This window comes from Sphaerodactylus townsendi, linkage group LG09 (genome assembly GCF_021028975.2).
Source record: "Sphaerodactylus townsendi isolate TG3544 linkage group LG09, MPM_Stown_v2.3, whole genome shotgun sequence".
NCBI lineage: Eukaryota > Metazoa > Chordata > Lepidosauria > Squamata > Sphaerodactylidae > Sphaerodactylus > Sphaerodactylus townsendi.
The window spans coordinates 46257747-46274158 of record NC_059433.1 but is presented as its reverse complement, the minus strand read 5'-3'; the positions used below and the strand labels follow the sequence as shown (position 1 = coordinate 46274158).

Genomic DNA, 16412 nt, shown 5'->3' with positions numbered 1-16412 from the left:
ATCATGGCAGCCGCGGTAAAGTGATCGGTTCTTGGGCAAGCGGCAGGAGGAAAGTGCCTTAACATTGCTGCTCTCATGCTTTAACAGATGCCTTTAAAGAGACCTTCAGTCGGTCTCACCTTCTGTTTACTCTACTTGACTTCATGTTTCACCAACAAGGTGAGGATGAGGGAACTATCAGCTATTCCAGTTAATTGAATTGGCCAATGTTTGCATCTAGTTTTATATGCACTTGTGATTCGCTGGGCTTTAAGTAGTCCAAGACTTAGAAACTACTTCCGCTAATGTTTCTTGGCCAGGCAGTTTAGGCTGCTGTTTATTGACTTTCTGTTCCTTTTTGAGATCTCAGTAAATCCTTTCTCAGAGAAAAGTAAAACGGAACCATGCCTCCATTCAACCTATTCTCAAGCCCGGCTTGCCTTTGATTCAGTCGCATGTCTGCTTAGAATGGCAGAAGCAAATAAGTCTGCACTGCTAATCACTTACAGAGCTCTTCGAGAGACAGTCTGGACTGAGCCTTTTGTTTCATGTGGCCAAGACATGGGTTGTTGTTGAACTAGGATACTGAACATGGTAAAAACACTTACTAGGGCTGTGGGAATAATTGCAAAACTCAAAGTGATGACTTAGAATAACCAGAAGGTCATTTTGAGAGGAGAAGAGCTATACAGTATTTCAATGAGTAAAGGGTACTGTTAAATTATTATCATTAAACACTGGAAAATTTCACAGGCTGGAAAGTGAGACAAAGTTAATTTCATTATAAATGTTTTCTTAGACCAAGAGTATTTGGGGATGCTGTTTGGTTTTGAAGCTGTAGCATTGTCTGATCTTGTATAAGCTGCCAGAAGAATATACATTCAATAAAACATTACACTCTCAAGAGATAAAACAAGTTAAAACCTGTAATTTGCTTCAAATTGCAACAGTTTGAAGTAGTCTTTTTTGTTAAATTGGACTGGACATCGAGTCTTAAGATATAAAGTTCGATCAAAAGAACACTTCCACATCGTCAATTTAAACTGCTTTGGCTCTGGTCCTTGATTCTTCCTGATGTGATCCTAATGACTGTTTAACACAAGATTAAAATTATTTTGTTTCCACTTCTGTAACAAGTGGCATATTAATCCATTCCAGCCTTTGTGTCATTCAAAGAACAGAGCAGTGAAATCTTACACTACCCTTTAGAAAATCAGATTATAGGAATGCAGAAACAGATGGAACCAAATCAGTAGAATCCAACAATTTGATAACAAACTATTTCTTAGCATCTGTTTTGAATATCACAAGCAATCAGTTCATAACTACTGCACAAGGTCAAGGCCATTCCTGCAGCTCTGTCACAAAGCAAGCAAAGCTGTACATCTTTTGAGGCTGGCTAGCTGGCTCGCACTTTTAGGAAGCAATCCCAAACCTGTCTATTTGGAAGCAAGTTTCATTTTATTCAAATAAAGTCAGGGTCCTTTATTCCATGGGACTTACTTTCAGCATTCTTAGAACAGAAGCCTTAATGAGCCCTCCTAAATTAGTGACACCCTTCTAAATCCACTGAAATCAATGGACTTAAGAAGGGTGTTACTCTTCTTAGGACAGCATTTTTGTGGTTCTCAGTTTTGCAGAATAGCTGTTTGGTTAACTCCTTACCACCAAAGTGGTGGAGGATAAAGTCACAACTACTTATTTCTTTATGAACCTCCCCCTTCTTTGAGATTCATCTTCAGAGGCCTCTAGCTTAGCTGGGTGACAAGAGACATGGCCTGTTCTGTGGTGGTGGTTTATGGCAACTTTTGTGCTTTTAACATTTTAAGTTTATATTTTTAAGACATTATATGGAATTAAGCTTAAAAAGTTTTGTAATTTGAGGACAGCAGAAACTGTTGTACCAGGTGATGTATTTTTCATGCAGTAAAAAAGCTTATCTGATGCATGTTTGGATTTTCTCCACATTCCTATGTTTTGTAGTCACATGCCATTCCAACATTACAGTCATTTGTTTCATAGCAGTTTGGGGGCCCATCTCCACAAGTTTTAAAAATATATTGCAGAAATCATAATATTAAAAACTCCCCCTTCCCTCGAGTGTGTACTGAGACTAGCATGTCTTCATGCCTAGAATGCTTACACTGAACAGTCATGCTTATGATTTCTGTAAACATTTCTTATTTTGCTTGCACTGTTACTGCATAATGACTAATTTAGCATTTGTTTTCCAGTATGTCTTGTCTGTCTTGAAATTCACCTACCCTACCCTTTTTCAAGGGTAAGTACAAACACATTTTCTCCAATATGATTCTAAACCCTATGTAACAATATAAAGCAGTGACAAATATAAAATCTTTATCTTAAACATCTTTATGTTAGCTAATGTGTCTGTTTTTCCTTCTCGAGAAATCTCACAGACAATGGTATTGGTTAGATTAGATAGGAGATATCATAAAGAAGATTGTAAATTGAGGGTTGAGAACCTTTCTGCCTTCACATGATGAATATTTTTTAAAAGACCATCTCTTAGAAGTCCCAATGTGTGTTTCTTTTGTCGTCCCACACCCCCACAGTGTTTTTTTTTTGGTCTGTTTATTATTTAGTACATTCTGTGGATGCTTCTCTTGCCTCCCACCCAAGTCTTAGCCATTCCGGTATTATTGCTCTCCCAGGCTAGCCCAATTTTGTCAGTCTTGGAAGCTAAGCAGGGTCAACCTTCATTAGTATTTCTATGGGAAACCACCAAGGAATACCAGGGTAGTGATGTGGAAGCAGGCAATGGCAACCATCTGTTGTCAGTCTCTTGCCTTGAAAATCCTACAGGGTCTCAATAAGATGATTGCGACTTGAAAGGGAAAAAAAGGATGTGGAATGAAACCAAGATGGGGAGAGCAATGAATTCATGGCCCCAAGACCCTTAACTGGTTTGTCTGTTACATTTTTGCTCTATCCTTTCAAGGAACTCAGAATAATTCATATGTCATTTACATGTCACCAACTCACAGCAGCTTTCAAGCAACAAAGAACATTGGATGTATGCTTTCGCCCAAACCATAATTTATTTTTGAATTACATATACAAGAAATGCAGATAGGGGCTCCTCTGGCCTTACATGGGGAGCAGTGGTGGCCCAAGAATCTGAACCCGACTCAAAGCCCACTTTACTGGCTGAGAGGAAGAACATCTGCTTGGCATGCAGAAGGCCCCAGGTTCAATCCCCAGTATCTCTAGTTTAAAGGATCCGGTAGCAGATGGTGTGAAAACCCTTTATTCAAGACCCTAGAAAGCTGCTGCCAGTCAGAGTAGACAATACTGGCCTTGATAGACCAGTGGTCTGAATCAGTATGAGGCAGCTCCATGTGTTCATGGAAAGAACTGTTTGATACATTCCATCTATTTACTCCTCTGAGGCAAATAATGCCTTTGTGGAACCTATTCATGTTGAGAGACCCGTAGTAGTGATGCTTGAACTATCAACTTGATCCCAGGGCTGTGGTCCTAATCTTAACTGGGTTCTACATGGGCAAATTATTTTAAAAATCTTGTTTGCAATTGCAGATGGCAGACACTAGTTGGTGGACTTCTGTTGCACATTTCCTGGAAGTGGGGCTGGGTTGAGATGAGCAGCAGTTCAAGGTACAGTAGAATTGCAACACAAAATAGTTTGAGTTGTTGAATTATGCTGATTACTATCTGCTGGGATATGAATTAATTTATCACTGATACCCGACTCTGCTGTCCATCACTGTTTCTGCCATATCTGTGAAGTTTACGTTTTGGAAGAGAAATGAAATACTACTAGTTTTCTGAATACCTGTCGTAATTGGAGTAAACAGTTTATAATAATAATTAGATCTGTATATTTTATAGGAAATAAATGAAGGCAAATTTCCATTGGTTTTTTAAAATTACATATGTTATTTATAGTCCACCTTACTGAGGCTCAGATTGGATTATATAATGTAAGTCAAATTCAGTCAACAAGATGGGACAAACATTGCAATAAGATGTGGATACAGAAATCTGAAAACAGCTGACACAAAGCATAAGAATTTAAACATATTAAGTAGTGCAGAAAATATGTAGTCACAGGATATTTATAAAGTTGGTAACAATACTGTAGTATAGGTCACAGTTTCTATTCCTTTCCTAATGTAACCTTCTGAACTATTACATTACAATATTGTCCTATTACTTCTAAAAAAAATCCCTCTTTAATTATTCCATTAAGCATAGTTTGCAGAAAGCCAGGAGAGTGGGATCTTTCCTAACCTCATCAGGCAGGTCATTTCATAAGGTGGGGGATACAAGTATGCATGAATATGGGTGGTTATGCATTTTGCCAGTTTTCAAGGTGACATCTGCAAAAGGCTGTTCTGAGATGATCAAAGTTGTTGTGGCAGAGCATAGGGAGAGAATAGGTCTTGCAGAAATGAAGGACTGCAGCCATGAAGGGCTTTGTATGTGATAGTTGATACCTTGAAGTGAACTTGGTAACTTATAGGAAACCAATGGTATGATTGCAGAATGGGAGTGCTTCTATCCAGAGGCGTAGCTAGGGAAAATGGAGCCCAGGACAAAAATCTGAATTTTGCGCCTCCCCCCATATGGGCGGCCACCCTCCCCCACCACGACCAAACAACATTTTTTGTACCAGGTCATCTCAAAGTCACCATCACATTATAGAACATGCCCCAACACACAAATCTGAACACACCCAGGGCTCCCTAGTTTAAACAACATTGAAAGTGATGCTGTCTCAGGATAGATTCTCCACTCACCCACCCCAAACAGCATCATTTTCAATGTTGGTTGTTGTGGGTTTTCTGAGCTGTGTGGCCGTGGTCTGGTCGATCTTGTTCCTAATGTTTCACCTGCATCTGTGGCTGGTATCTTCAGAGGTGTATCACAGAGAGAAATCTGTTATACACTGTGTCCAGACTTCTCTTATAACAGACTTCTCTCTGTGATACACCTCTGAAGATGCCAGCCACAGATTCTGGCGAAACGTTAGGAACAAGATCTACCAGACCACGGCCACACAGCCTGTAAAACCCACAACAACCAGTTGAATCTGGTCTTGAAAGCCTTCAACAATACTTTCAATGTTTTTTTAATCCAGGGAGCCCAGATTCTCCCTTTAAATCCACTCCAAAGGAGGTAGATTTAAAGAGAGAACCTGGGGAAAATTTGAGGGTGCATGTCAGGGGAGCAATGCTTAAGCTAACAGTACCAAAATTTTAGGCTATCTTCAGGAGACTCTCCTGATGAAACCGCCCAGGTTTATGAAGTTTGGTTCAGGAGGTCCAAAGCTATGGACCCTCAAAAGGATATCCCCATCTACCATTACCTCCCATTGGAAACAGTGGAGGATGGGGACACCCCTTTTGGGGGTCCATAACTTTGGACCCCCTGAACCAAACTTCACCAAACTTGGCTGGTATCATCAGGCATGCCACCTGACAATAACCTGAAATTTTGGTGCCACTAGCCTAAAAACTGCGCCCCCTGCTGTCCGACAAATTAAAAACACTAAAAATACCAAAAGAATTAGAAATGAGCCCAAATTTTTTTGCGCCTCCACTGGTGGGCGCCCGGTACATTTGTCCCCAGATGTCCCCATTATGGATGTCCCCATTTGTCCCCTCTGCTCCTATCCTTAGCAACAGAATGCTCCCTGATCTTTGAAATATGCAAAATTATTTTCTAAAAATGTGTAAAGGAAAAATCCCCCCTCCAATTGATTTTTGTCCACAGCAGTGCTAAATCCAAGAACTATGATATGTAACAAACACTGCCCAAAATGTTGTTGTGTGGTGACACAAAAACAGCTTGCTAATACCATTTTTGATAAATGCAGTTTAAAATGGTGTTGTACTATGGCTGTGGTAGTTACTGTTTTCTTTTGAAACTTCACTCCACTAGATGTCAGTCTAAGCAAGACTAATGTTAACATGGAGACAGTTCCTGCTGATTTCACCTGAGTAAATGATTGGAAGCCAAAGCATCATTTCAGTGCTGAGTGAATGCGGAGGAGCATATAGGAGGACAGGCTCCAAGGCCATCCAGGCTTTAAAGATCAAACACTTTGAAATGGACTTGGAAACAAATAGGCAGCCAAATGCAGTGAAGCCAGAACAGGAACAATATGCTCTCTGTTTCCCACCCCATCAGTAAATGGGCTGGATGTTTTGGCAGTTGCTTCGGAAATATCTTCAAAGGGAGCTGTGCGTAGAGCATGTGGAATTAATTGAAAATGGAGGTTATGAAATCATAGCTGATTGCAGCTGGATCCATCAGCCAGAAGCAGGATTACAGCTTGTTCACCACAGTCCTGGTAGACGGAACTTTATGCCCTATCTAAGAATCAAGCAGTGACTGTCAGTGCAGTCCTAATCTCATTCATTTCAGTAGACTTTGGAGGACATAATTGTGTTTAGATTGCACTGGGGTTGTTCACATGTATACTGAGGTTGACCTTATCTTTGCGGAGGCGTATTTGTTTAGGCTGTTTTTCTGCTGCCTCTTCAGAGTCTTCTTTGAGGTGTCCATAAAATTAAAACAGCATCACATTATTTAAAGACAAGTCATTGAATAGCATAAAACTATCCATAAAACAGAGACAGAACATATTGCGTTGATGCTTATGCCTAGTTGCAGCTCTGTTTCTGATTCCTGCTTGGTTTCAGATTTCCGCATCAAATCAGGGGGCATTCATTGAAAATGCTGGGGGGAAGAATTAGGACTAATAAAAGGAAACACTTCTTCACACAATGTGTGATTGGTCTTTGGAATATGCTGCCACAGGAGGTGGTGATGGCCACTAACCTGGATAGCTTTAAAAAGGGCTTGGACAGATTTATGGAGGAGAAGTCAATCTATGGCTACCAATCTTGATCCTCCTTGATCTCAGATTGCAAATGCCTTAGCAGACCAGGTGCTCAGGAGCAGCAGCAGCAGCAGAAGGCCATTGCTTTCACCTCCTGCATGTGAGCTCCCAAAGGCACCTGGTGGGCCACTGCGAGTAGCCGAATGCTGGACTAGATGGACTCTGGTCTGATCCAGCAGGCTAGTTCTTATGTTCTTATGTTCTTATGTATTGCATTGTTTATTGCATGTCTCATCGTGTTGATTGTATTAACTTACATTGTGTAATCCATTATGAGTCTCAGTGAGGAAAACGGACAGTAAGTAACGCAAATAAACCAGTGTGCTATAAACACAAATTAAAAGCCTGTGCAAAAGGAGATGACTGTTAATCCAGTTGAAGTGTATAGGCATACCTTGCAGATACAGATTGACACACTTATCCTTGCTCTCTGGTAATGTAACATTCTTCCTCCTTGTTTGCCAGAGATTATATCAGACAGGTAGGACTGGTTCAAGGTAATTTTGTTGCACCAAAGAATGGATGCCTGTAGCCCCTTTCTGTGCCACTGCCAGTTGGCTCCAGGAAACCATGCTCAGTCCTTCCTGCACAGCTATTGACTGAGAAGACACTGAACCCCTGCCGTGCATCAGGATTTCCTCACTGTCCCACCTCCCCACAAGCAATCATTTGGCTGATTTGATCCTAGAACTCACCCTGCACAGGAACTTTGGGACAGTCATTACAGAAAACTCTTTGCCTGGCTATTGTATGGGTTGGTATGCAAGACTGTTGTCTGCTGTCAAAGCTTTTCCTAATGTGTCAGACATTCTTTTCTAGGACTAGTAAAAAAAATCCCTCTTGGCAGGATAGAATTCTGTATTTGCATCATGGGAACACTTCTACTGCCCTTTTCTATTGCATTTTGTATAACCGCAATGGAGAGGCGAGCATTTCTGAGATTCTTTAAGCTTCACATTGTGGTTAGTGATCTCTGTTTTCCATACTGAAATCTTGTTCTCAAGCTTTAGGACTTTATTTTTACAAAGTTGCTACAACTGAAGTGGTATTGCTTGTCTTAAGCAAACAACTTATTTGAGGTTACACAAGCGGTAATCACAGTCATTGCCAATTTGATGCAGACAAGTTTCCATTAAAACCAATGGCCTTAAAAGTATTATAATAGTCTACAAAAATAACCATCCACTTGGGCTAATTACAGTATAAAGAAGTCTAAGAAATTCCTGTATATTTTTGTAATTTTCTGAATTGTTCATCAGGTGCATAGCAAAGCACCTGATGAGAAATCAAATGTGTATTGTCATCAGATGTGGATCTTTTTCATCCTATGGGAATAGCTGATACTCTCTTATGATAGTAATATAATACAAAATGACACTAAATAGCCCAAATGTTCTTTTGAAAACCACAATATTACATCTTATGTGCAGGCTAAATTAACATGAATTTCTTGCGAATACTATTTCTCTTGAGCAGAGGGGGTAGAAAATGGAAGAAAAGGTAACATCTTGGCTACTTGCATGCTCCATTCTGCTGTCAAGTCATATCTGATCTATGTCACCTCCTGGCAGGATTTTCAAGGCAAGACATTGGGGATGGTTTGCCATTGCCTGCTTCCATGACATGGTCCTGGTATTGCTTGGAGGTCTCCCATCCAAATGCTTGGCAGGGCCAACCCTGCTTAGCTTCTGAGATCTTACAAAATCAGGGCAGTCTGGGTTATTTAGGTCATACGGGCCTCTACTAGCTTAATTTCACTCCTGTTTTTAAAACATCTTTCTAGGCCTGCCATTGCAGCAACCTTCCTGAGGAGGTCAAGCAGCTAGGACATTGAATAGTCAAAACTCACAGTTCTTGAAAATTTATGTACTCAAACCACCATAAATTTGTTGATAGCAAATACGAGGGGTTTTCAAACTATGGCCCTCCAGATGTTCATAGACTACAATTCCCATGAGCCCTACCACTTGGCCATGCTGGCAGGAGCTGGTGGGAATTGTAGTCCATGAACATCTGGAGGGCCATAGTTTGAAGACCCCTGGCAAATACATTTGTAACTAGGGTTACCAACCTCCAGGTGGTAGTGGGAGATCTGCTAATTCAGCTGATCTCCAGATGACAGAGATTAGTTCACCTGGCTGCTTTGGAAAGTGCATCTATGGCATTATACCCCACTGAAGTTTTTCCTCTCCCCTGATCCCACCATCCTCTGGTTCCATCCCCACAAACTCCAGGTACTGCCTAGTCTGGAGCAGGAGACCTTATTTGTAACACAATAGTGATGAGAGTAAGGACCAACTCAAATATGACATTGGCATTTCAGTTCTTATAAATTCAGTTTATTAAAAACAGGCCTGCTAGCCTCTGGTTAAGATCAGAATTGTGATGCAGAGAGAGAAAGCTTGTAACCTTCTCCCCACTTGCCATTTCTCCATGCTGAAACAGCTCTGCATACCCGCTATTTGTCTTGCTTAGGCAAACATGCAAGCAGTCTGTGGGGCACATAGCCGTTCACAGTGTTGCTGTTTCAAGTCCGGCAGATGGCATCGGGGGGGGGGGGGAGAATATTAATTCCCTTTCCTCCATACTGCAATCTCAGTATGAATCAGGACCTATCCACCTGCTATTTTTTTAAGATAAGTGTTTAAGAGCTATAATTGCAGAACTCTCAACGTGATACTTGCTTTAGCTCTGAGATGCACATCTTGCAAAGCTCCCAATGTTCTCTGTACTTACAGCTGACCAAAATTATTGTGTAGAAAGAAGTGAGGGAGAAATGTGATGTGGAGCGGCCATGACTGCTTTTGATATTCATGCATAACCACAGCCTGGTAGAGTTATGACTGCATCCTCCACTGATCTTTTACAGGACTGAAGTCATTGCATGGCTTCCAGCTTCTGCACTTTTTGTGGGAATTATTTACTCAGGTTCCAGGGCATTATCAAAATTGGTAAGATATATGCAAATCAAATCTAACATTTTTTGGGCCTGCACATCTAATGTTTTGCTGCAAATAATATATAAGGATAAAGACCTAACCTTCATAGATGCTGATTTTGTGTGTGATTTTAAGTATCTTCAAGGTAAAGGTGGTTCCATTAAAAGGAAATGTGGACTTTCCACTATGGGTACTTAGATGTGTTGGGTTAACACTGCCTTGGAACTGAATGTTTTGACCCTTATAAGTCTCCTGCATTTTGCATCACACTGTACAGTTTGTTATAAATAATGACTCTCATAAATGTTTAGATAAGTTAAACGACGGAAGAAAGGTGATAGGCAGGACAGAAAAGTATTATCATCTAATGTTCTGTCATAAGAGCTCCTGTGTCCCTATTGAGAAAGGACTGTGGGGGGCAGCCTAAAAATTGCGAGGGTTTGTGTTTTCTGTGTTTGCAGGACTAGGGCTAGTAACACACAAACCCAGCACCTCCTTTCTTTCTCTCTACTGAGCTATCGCTGACTCTGCTGACAGAAATGCTGCCAAACATTCATCTAAGCTTATGTGTGATCTGTGAGGAGGTCTCAGCACAGGCACAGGCTTGCTAGGCTTCCCATTGCTGATGGGACTCCTGATGTAGCTCAGTGGCCTCATAGCAGGTTTCATCATGGCTTCCTGCCCATGGAACCTTGGCTGTGGCCACGCCCCTCTCCTGGTCACTGAGAACTTTTCAGTTTGAAAAAAAGAATGTAATGTTATATTTATATCCAATTCAACAATATGTTCTTTGAATTCTTAGGTTTCATTATAAAAAAGGAAAATGAGTCCTTTTACATTGTAGAGATTTGCACCTTGTATCTCTGCACCAGAAGGAGCTAGGAACTTACTTTTTTAAAAAATGAATTCATATAAATTGTTACACTTATTGTTTTAAAGGCATATCAATGTAATGGTGCAAAATTACTATTTTTTTTTACAATTGAAACAACCCCAGAGGACGGGGAAGGCTGCTGCCAGAGGAAAGGGGGGGGGGGGCACTGTGTAGAAACTGGCCATGTGGAAACCCTGTTGCCCTGTGTAGTACTAGCAACTAGAGCAGCAATGGTGAAACCATGCAAGCCTGTTCCCATGCTGAAACCATCTACTGCTCTGCTTGTATGTGAGATAAATCTGGTAAATAATGGTGAAATATGGTGAATCAATGGCTAAACAGTTGAATTGTGAACTGAAGCTTGTCTAAACTCTTAATTTATTGTAGCAGTTGTTTCAACTAGATTTTCCTGTTTCATACAGGGAAATCCAGTTGTGAACAATTGTTATAGCGCAGTGATGGCGAAGCTTTTCGAGACCGAGTGCCCAAATTGCAACCCCAAACCCACTTATTTATCGCAAAGTGCCATCATGGCAATTTAACCTGAATACTGAGGTTTTAGTTTAGAAAAAACGGTTGGCTCTGAGCAGGGGTGTACCTAGGCAAACTGGTGCCCAGGGACAAAACCTGAGTTTGGGGCCCCCACCCCCCGGCCCGGCATATTGGTGGCCACCCTCCCCCACCATGACCAAACAATGATTTTTTGTACCAGCTCACAAAACACCTCCCACTCCCAGCAAAACATACATGGCTCTCTCCCCACCAACTCTTTTCCTAATTTCCTAATCACAACAACCCTATGAGGTAGGTTGTTAGCCTGAGAAACAACTCCAAGCCAGTGCAAGTGGGTATTAAGCATGTAAATCTCTCACAAATCACCCCCAGCTAAACATTTACCAAACAAATGTCACCATCATCTCTCACAAAACACCTCCAGTGGAATCCGCCCCCAAACAGCATCACTTTCAGTGGTGTTTAAACTAGGGAGCTCAGATTCTTCTTTTAAATCTACCTTTAGATTTAAGAGAATCTGGGGTCCCCGGTTAAAACAAAATTGAAAGTGATGCTGTTTGGGAGCGGATTCTCCCCCACCCTGAAACAGCATCACTTTTGAGGGTTGGAGATTCAGATGAAACAAATAGCAGATTCGGCTGGAATCTGGGCAAATTTGGGCACATTCGGACAAAAATTGTCTGATTATGTCCTGCCCAAATATGAACAAATGCAAATGCAAGGTATTTGGACTTTTTTGGGGGGGTATTTTTGGTGTTTTTCGGCCTGCAGGGAGCGCATTTTTAAGGCTAGCGGCACCATGATTTCAGGGCATCATCCAGAGACTGCCCTGATGATACCACCCGAGTTTGGCGATGTTTGGTTCAGGGGAAGAAAAGTTATGGACGCCCAAATGGAATGCCCCCATCCCCATTGTTTTCAATGGGAGCTGACCTGAGATGGGGGCTACCCATTTGAGGGACCATAACTTTGGTCCCCCTGAACCTAACTTCACCAAACTTGGGTGGCATCATAAGAATAGTGACCAGATGATACCCTGAAATTTTGGTGTCACTAGCTTTAAAAATACACCCCTTCCAGGCACCCCAAGAAATTTGCCCAAGATTCTTTGTTTTGCAGTGACTTTGCTCCATTGTAGCCAATGGGGAATTTCTGAGTGTGTAGGCAGACTGCACATTTTTGAAGATAGAGGCACCAGACTTTCAAGGTGGCTCCAGGAGGGCCTCCTGATAATAGCATCCAGGCTTAGAGACCTTTGCTTCTGAGGGTCCAATTTTATGGGCCCCCAAAGGGCTTATTTTGTTTCCCTGCTCCTGCACATGAAGCTCAAGTGGCTGAGTTCTCCTCTCAGAACTTCTCAGCTCGCGCCCCCACCCACTCCCAAAAGCAAAGCTCAACAAGCCTGGATGCTATTACCAGGAGGGCTTCCTGGAGCCACCTTGAAAGTCTGGTGCCTCTATCTTCAAAAATGTGTGGTCACTGCTTACACACTCAGAAATTCCCCAGAATCTGCCAGGCTTTTCAGCAAGTTCTGTGGTGGGAAAAAATATTTTTCCCACCATAGACTTCAATGGGGCTTTCTGTTATGCCCAGCTCTGTGGTAGAGGTTTCAACAGGAGGCACTGTGGTAGTGGTCTTTCTCTGGACTCACATGAGCAGCCCTGCAGGAAATAAGTGCCCCTGCACTTATTTCCTGCAGGGCTGCTTGTGTGAGTCTCCTGAAAGGAACCAGCCAACTTTGCTAAAGTTTGCCTGTGATGGCCGAATGCTGTGGGCATCAGGTTCACCTTCAACTCAGTGCCCACAGCATTTTCCTCTTCCACACACATTTTAGCAAATTTGGCTGGTTCCTTTCAGGAGACTCACATCAGCAGCTACAGGAAATGCCCCCACCCAGAGCAAGATCCCTACCACAGTGCCTCCTGTTGAAACCTCTACCACAGAGCCATCTGGGCATAACAGAAAGTCCCATTGAAGTCTATGGTGGGAAAAGTAATTTTTCCCACCACAGAACTTGCTGAAGAGCCTGGCAGATTCTGGGGAATGTCTGAGTGTGTAAGCGCTGGCTGCACATTTTTGAAGATAGAGGCACCAGACTTTCAAGGTGGCTCCAAGAGGCCTTGAGTAATAGCATCCAAGCTTGGTGAGCTTTGCTTCTGGAGTGGGCGGAGGGAGGGAGTTGAGAAAGTTCTGAGAGAACTCAGCCCACAGGCTTTCATGTGCAGGAGCAGGGAAACAAAATAAGCCTTTTAGGGGCCATAAAATTGAACCCCCAGAAGCAAAGGTCTCCAAACTTGGATGCTATTACCAGGAGGCCCTCCTGGAGCCACCTTGAAAGTCTGGTGCCTCTATCTTCAAAAATGTGCAGCCTGCCTACACACTCAGAAATTCCCCATTGGCTACAATGGAGCAAAGTCACTGCAAAACAAAGAATCTTGGGCAAATTTCTTGGGGTGCCTGGAAGGGGTGTATTTTTAAAGTTAGTGGCACCAGATTTTCAGGGTATCATCTGTTAACTATTCTTATGATGCCACCCAAGTTTGGTGAAGTTAGGTTCAGGGGGACCAAAGTTATGGTCCCTCAAATGGGTAGCCCCCATCTCAGGTTAGCTCCCATTGAAAACAATGGGGATGGGGGCACCCCCTTTGGGGGTCCATAACTTTTCTTCCCCTGAACCAAACATCACCAAACTTGGGTGGTATCATCAGGACAGTCTCTGGATGGTACCCTGAAATTTTGGTGCCGCTAGCCTTAAAAATGCGCCCCCTGCAGGCAGGAACGTGAAAAAACACTTAAAAACTTTAAAAACACACAAACGACCCTGAAATGTTGGCGCCCCCCACGTGACCAAATGGGGGCGCCCGGGGACAGAGGGTACCCCCTGTCCCTAGGCAGGAATGCCACTGGCTGTGAGGCATGCGTTACTCGGGAGTAAGCTTGGTGGTAGTCAGTGGCTTTGCTTTGAAGCCCCTGTGCAACTCTTCCAACATGTGAATCATGACCCTAGGAGGGTTTAGTCAGAAGCAAGCCCCATTGCCAGCAACCGAGCTTACTCCCAGGTAAAGGATTGCGCTTTTGTTCTTCGCATGAAAATCAGTGGGGTTTAACAGCGCTTAACAGGGTTACCTACACATTCTCCCCAAAACTAGGTCTTAGGTTTAATGCTAATAATCAAGCCCAGCAGCCCAGGCCAACCTAGATGTGTGTGTGTGTGGGGGGGGCAATTCTGTTTGTGCATGCCCACAGAGAGGGCTCTGAGTGCCACCTCTGGCATTCATGCCATAGGTTCGCCACCACTGTTATAGCGTATTGAGAGTGTGTTATACAATGCGCATGAAAGCAGCCTAAATTTGGGATCCAAGACAAAGACATTATTCTGTAAATAATTAGGCAAGAATGTAAACACAAGGGCCAAAGAATTATGTAGATTGAATGATCTGAGTTCAAATTCCTTTCAGCTTACTTGGTTGTCTCTTTCAGGCCACTTGCCTCAAACTCTATGCCTCAAGGGTATTAATGACCTAAGGGTAGCATTGAATGTCAATGCCACAAGATCCGAGGAATATTGTATGTGTTTGATAGTCATGGATGCAAACATCCAATTCCCATTTCTCCTTATATGACTCTAAAGTTGGAATTGAAAGAATTTCTAGCTCTGGCTTAGATGCATTAGAAAAATGTTGGAATGGGGGTGATGGGAACTTGCTTTTGCTGGCTGGCCGAAGATATTGAGCTTCCTTTAGTAAAGACCAAAGCCACTGAAAAATATCATCACAGACAATGAACATCTGCTGAAGGTTAGCTGAGCTGGGCAATCTGGAGCCGTTGTTGGCAGCAGAACACATATCTCTTGGCTCGAAGAAGAGTCAATAGCATAAGGGAAGGGAAGGGGTGTGTGCATATGTGTGTGTGAACTTGGCTGCAGAAAAAGAAGAATGTAAATTCTGGTGTCAGCTTTCTTGGGACAGCATTATTTGTAGTGTTTCCTATTATTGTGCTGTACTTCAAGAGGCCCATGTTAGACGAGCTTTAAAAAAAACTTTCTCACTCAGCAGCCGAAGTGGCAAACTGCCCAGTTGTGGAGCTAGGAATTCTTCTTTGTTTTTTGGAAAACTGGTCAACAGCTTCTGACTGCGTGCCTTGTTTCATTGCTCGCTCAACATGATTTCCTTCAAGTTCTCAAATGTTTCAGAAGAGCTTTACATAGCTACTGTGCTTTTAGATCTAATTAATTCCTACTAAAATGTTCCTTTTTATATTAGTATTTTATACAAAACAAATGAGAATGGCAGAACTATACATTATATTGGTTTCTGTAATCCTTTTTAAAGAGTTTTTTTCTTTTCCAAATGCATCTGCTGGGGATGGTTTTTGGTGGGGAGAGTTAATAATCTCAGAGTTGAATCTGGAATTCTCCTAGAATTACAGCTGATCTTCAGACTCAGGTTTCCCTAAAGCAGTGGTTCTCAACCTGGGGGTCGCCTAAGACTCTCTGCATCAGTGTTTTCCATCTGTAAAATGGATAAATCCTTCCACTGGCAGAAATTTTTCTTTCATTGGCAAAAGGTGTGCTTGAAGAAAGTGCCATCACTAGCAGAGCAGTCCCGTGGGATCCAACCCTATGCTCATTGTGTTTAATGGGTGGAATCATAAACTTTCATGATCTGAGGATCGTATACATTCCAGAGCTCAAGTAGTTTGAAGGCATCAAACAGGAGTACAAGATCTTCTGTGTGAGCATTATGGATGATTCTGGTGATATACAGCATGGCATTTCATTGCAAGCCCTTCAATGCCTTTCCAGCATCTGGATCCAGCAGATAGTAAATGAGAGTAAATACAGTACATGACATACTATGTCATTTATTGGTGCATTCCTTCCAAAATCAGTTAATTAAATATGTTTATAAACCAAGGTATTTTTTGTAAAAAAAGAAATACGCTCCCCAACATTATGTAATTTTTGTCCTGTTTTTCTTTTCTTATGACATATGGGCATCCCAGCCTTTAAAATCTGCTTAGCTCTACTAATAGCTTGTACTATCTTATGGTGGACTAAAGCAGTAAGTCTGTGTATGCTTATTTGAAAATAAACCCTATTAAATCAGACAGTGAGTGATTATGAGTAGCGATGGGCTAACACTAGGACAGCTTTACTGAAACCCCACTAAAAATAGTAATATTCATAAAAGGCATGAGGGAGTCACCCAGAATT

The 16412-nt window shown here is 42.1% G+C and overlaps 1 protein-coding gene across 6 annotated transcripts in view; it reads left to right on the top strand.

Annotated features, from left to right (window-relative positions):
- The window catches only part of TMEM241 (transmembrane protein 241), a 54875-nt gene continuing 38463 nt past the window's right edge, over nucleotides 1–16412 (top strand). For 5 of the 6 annotated variants that reach the window (XR_007245395.1, XR_007245394.1, XR_007245393.1 and 2 more), the window contains exons 1-4: nucleotides 1–159; nucleotides 2214–2260; nucleotides 3541–3618; nucleotides 9741–9822. Coding sequence is in view for 3 of the 6 variants with exons in the window: in XM_048507221.1 (XP_048363178.1) it covers nucleotides 88–159; nucleotides 2214–2260; nucleotides 3541–3618; nucleotides 9741–9822 (279 nt within the window). In the remaining 3 variants the exon portion in view is untranslated. The remainder of the gene's footprint in view (nucleotides 160–2213; nucleotides 2261–3540; nucleotides 3619–9740; nucleotides 9823–16412) is intronic. The other variant, XM_048507222.1, reaches the window with a different exon arrangement.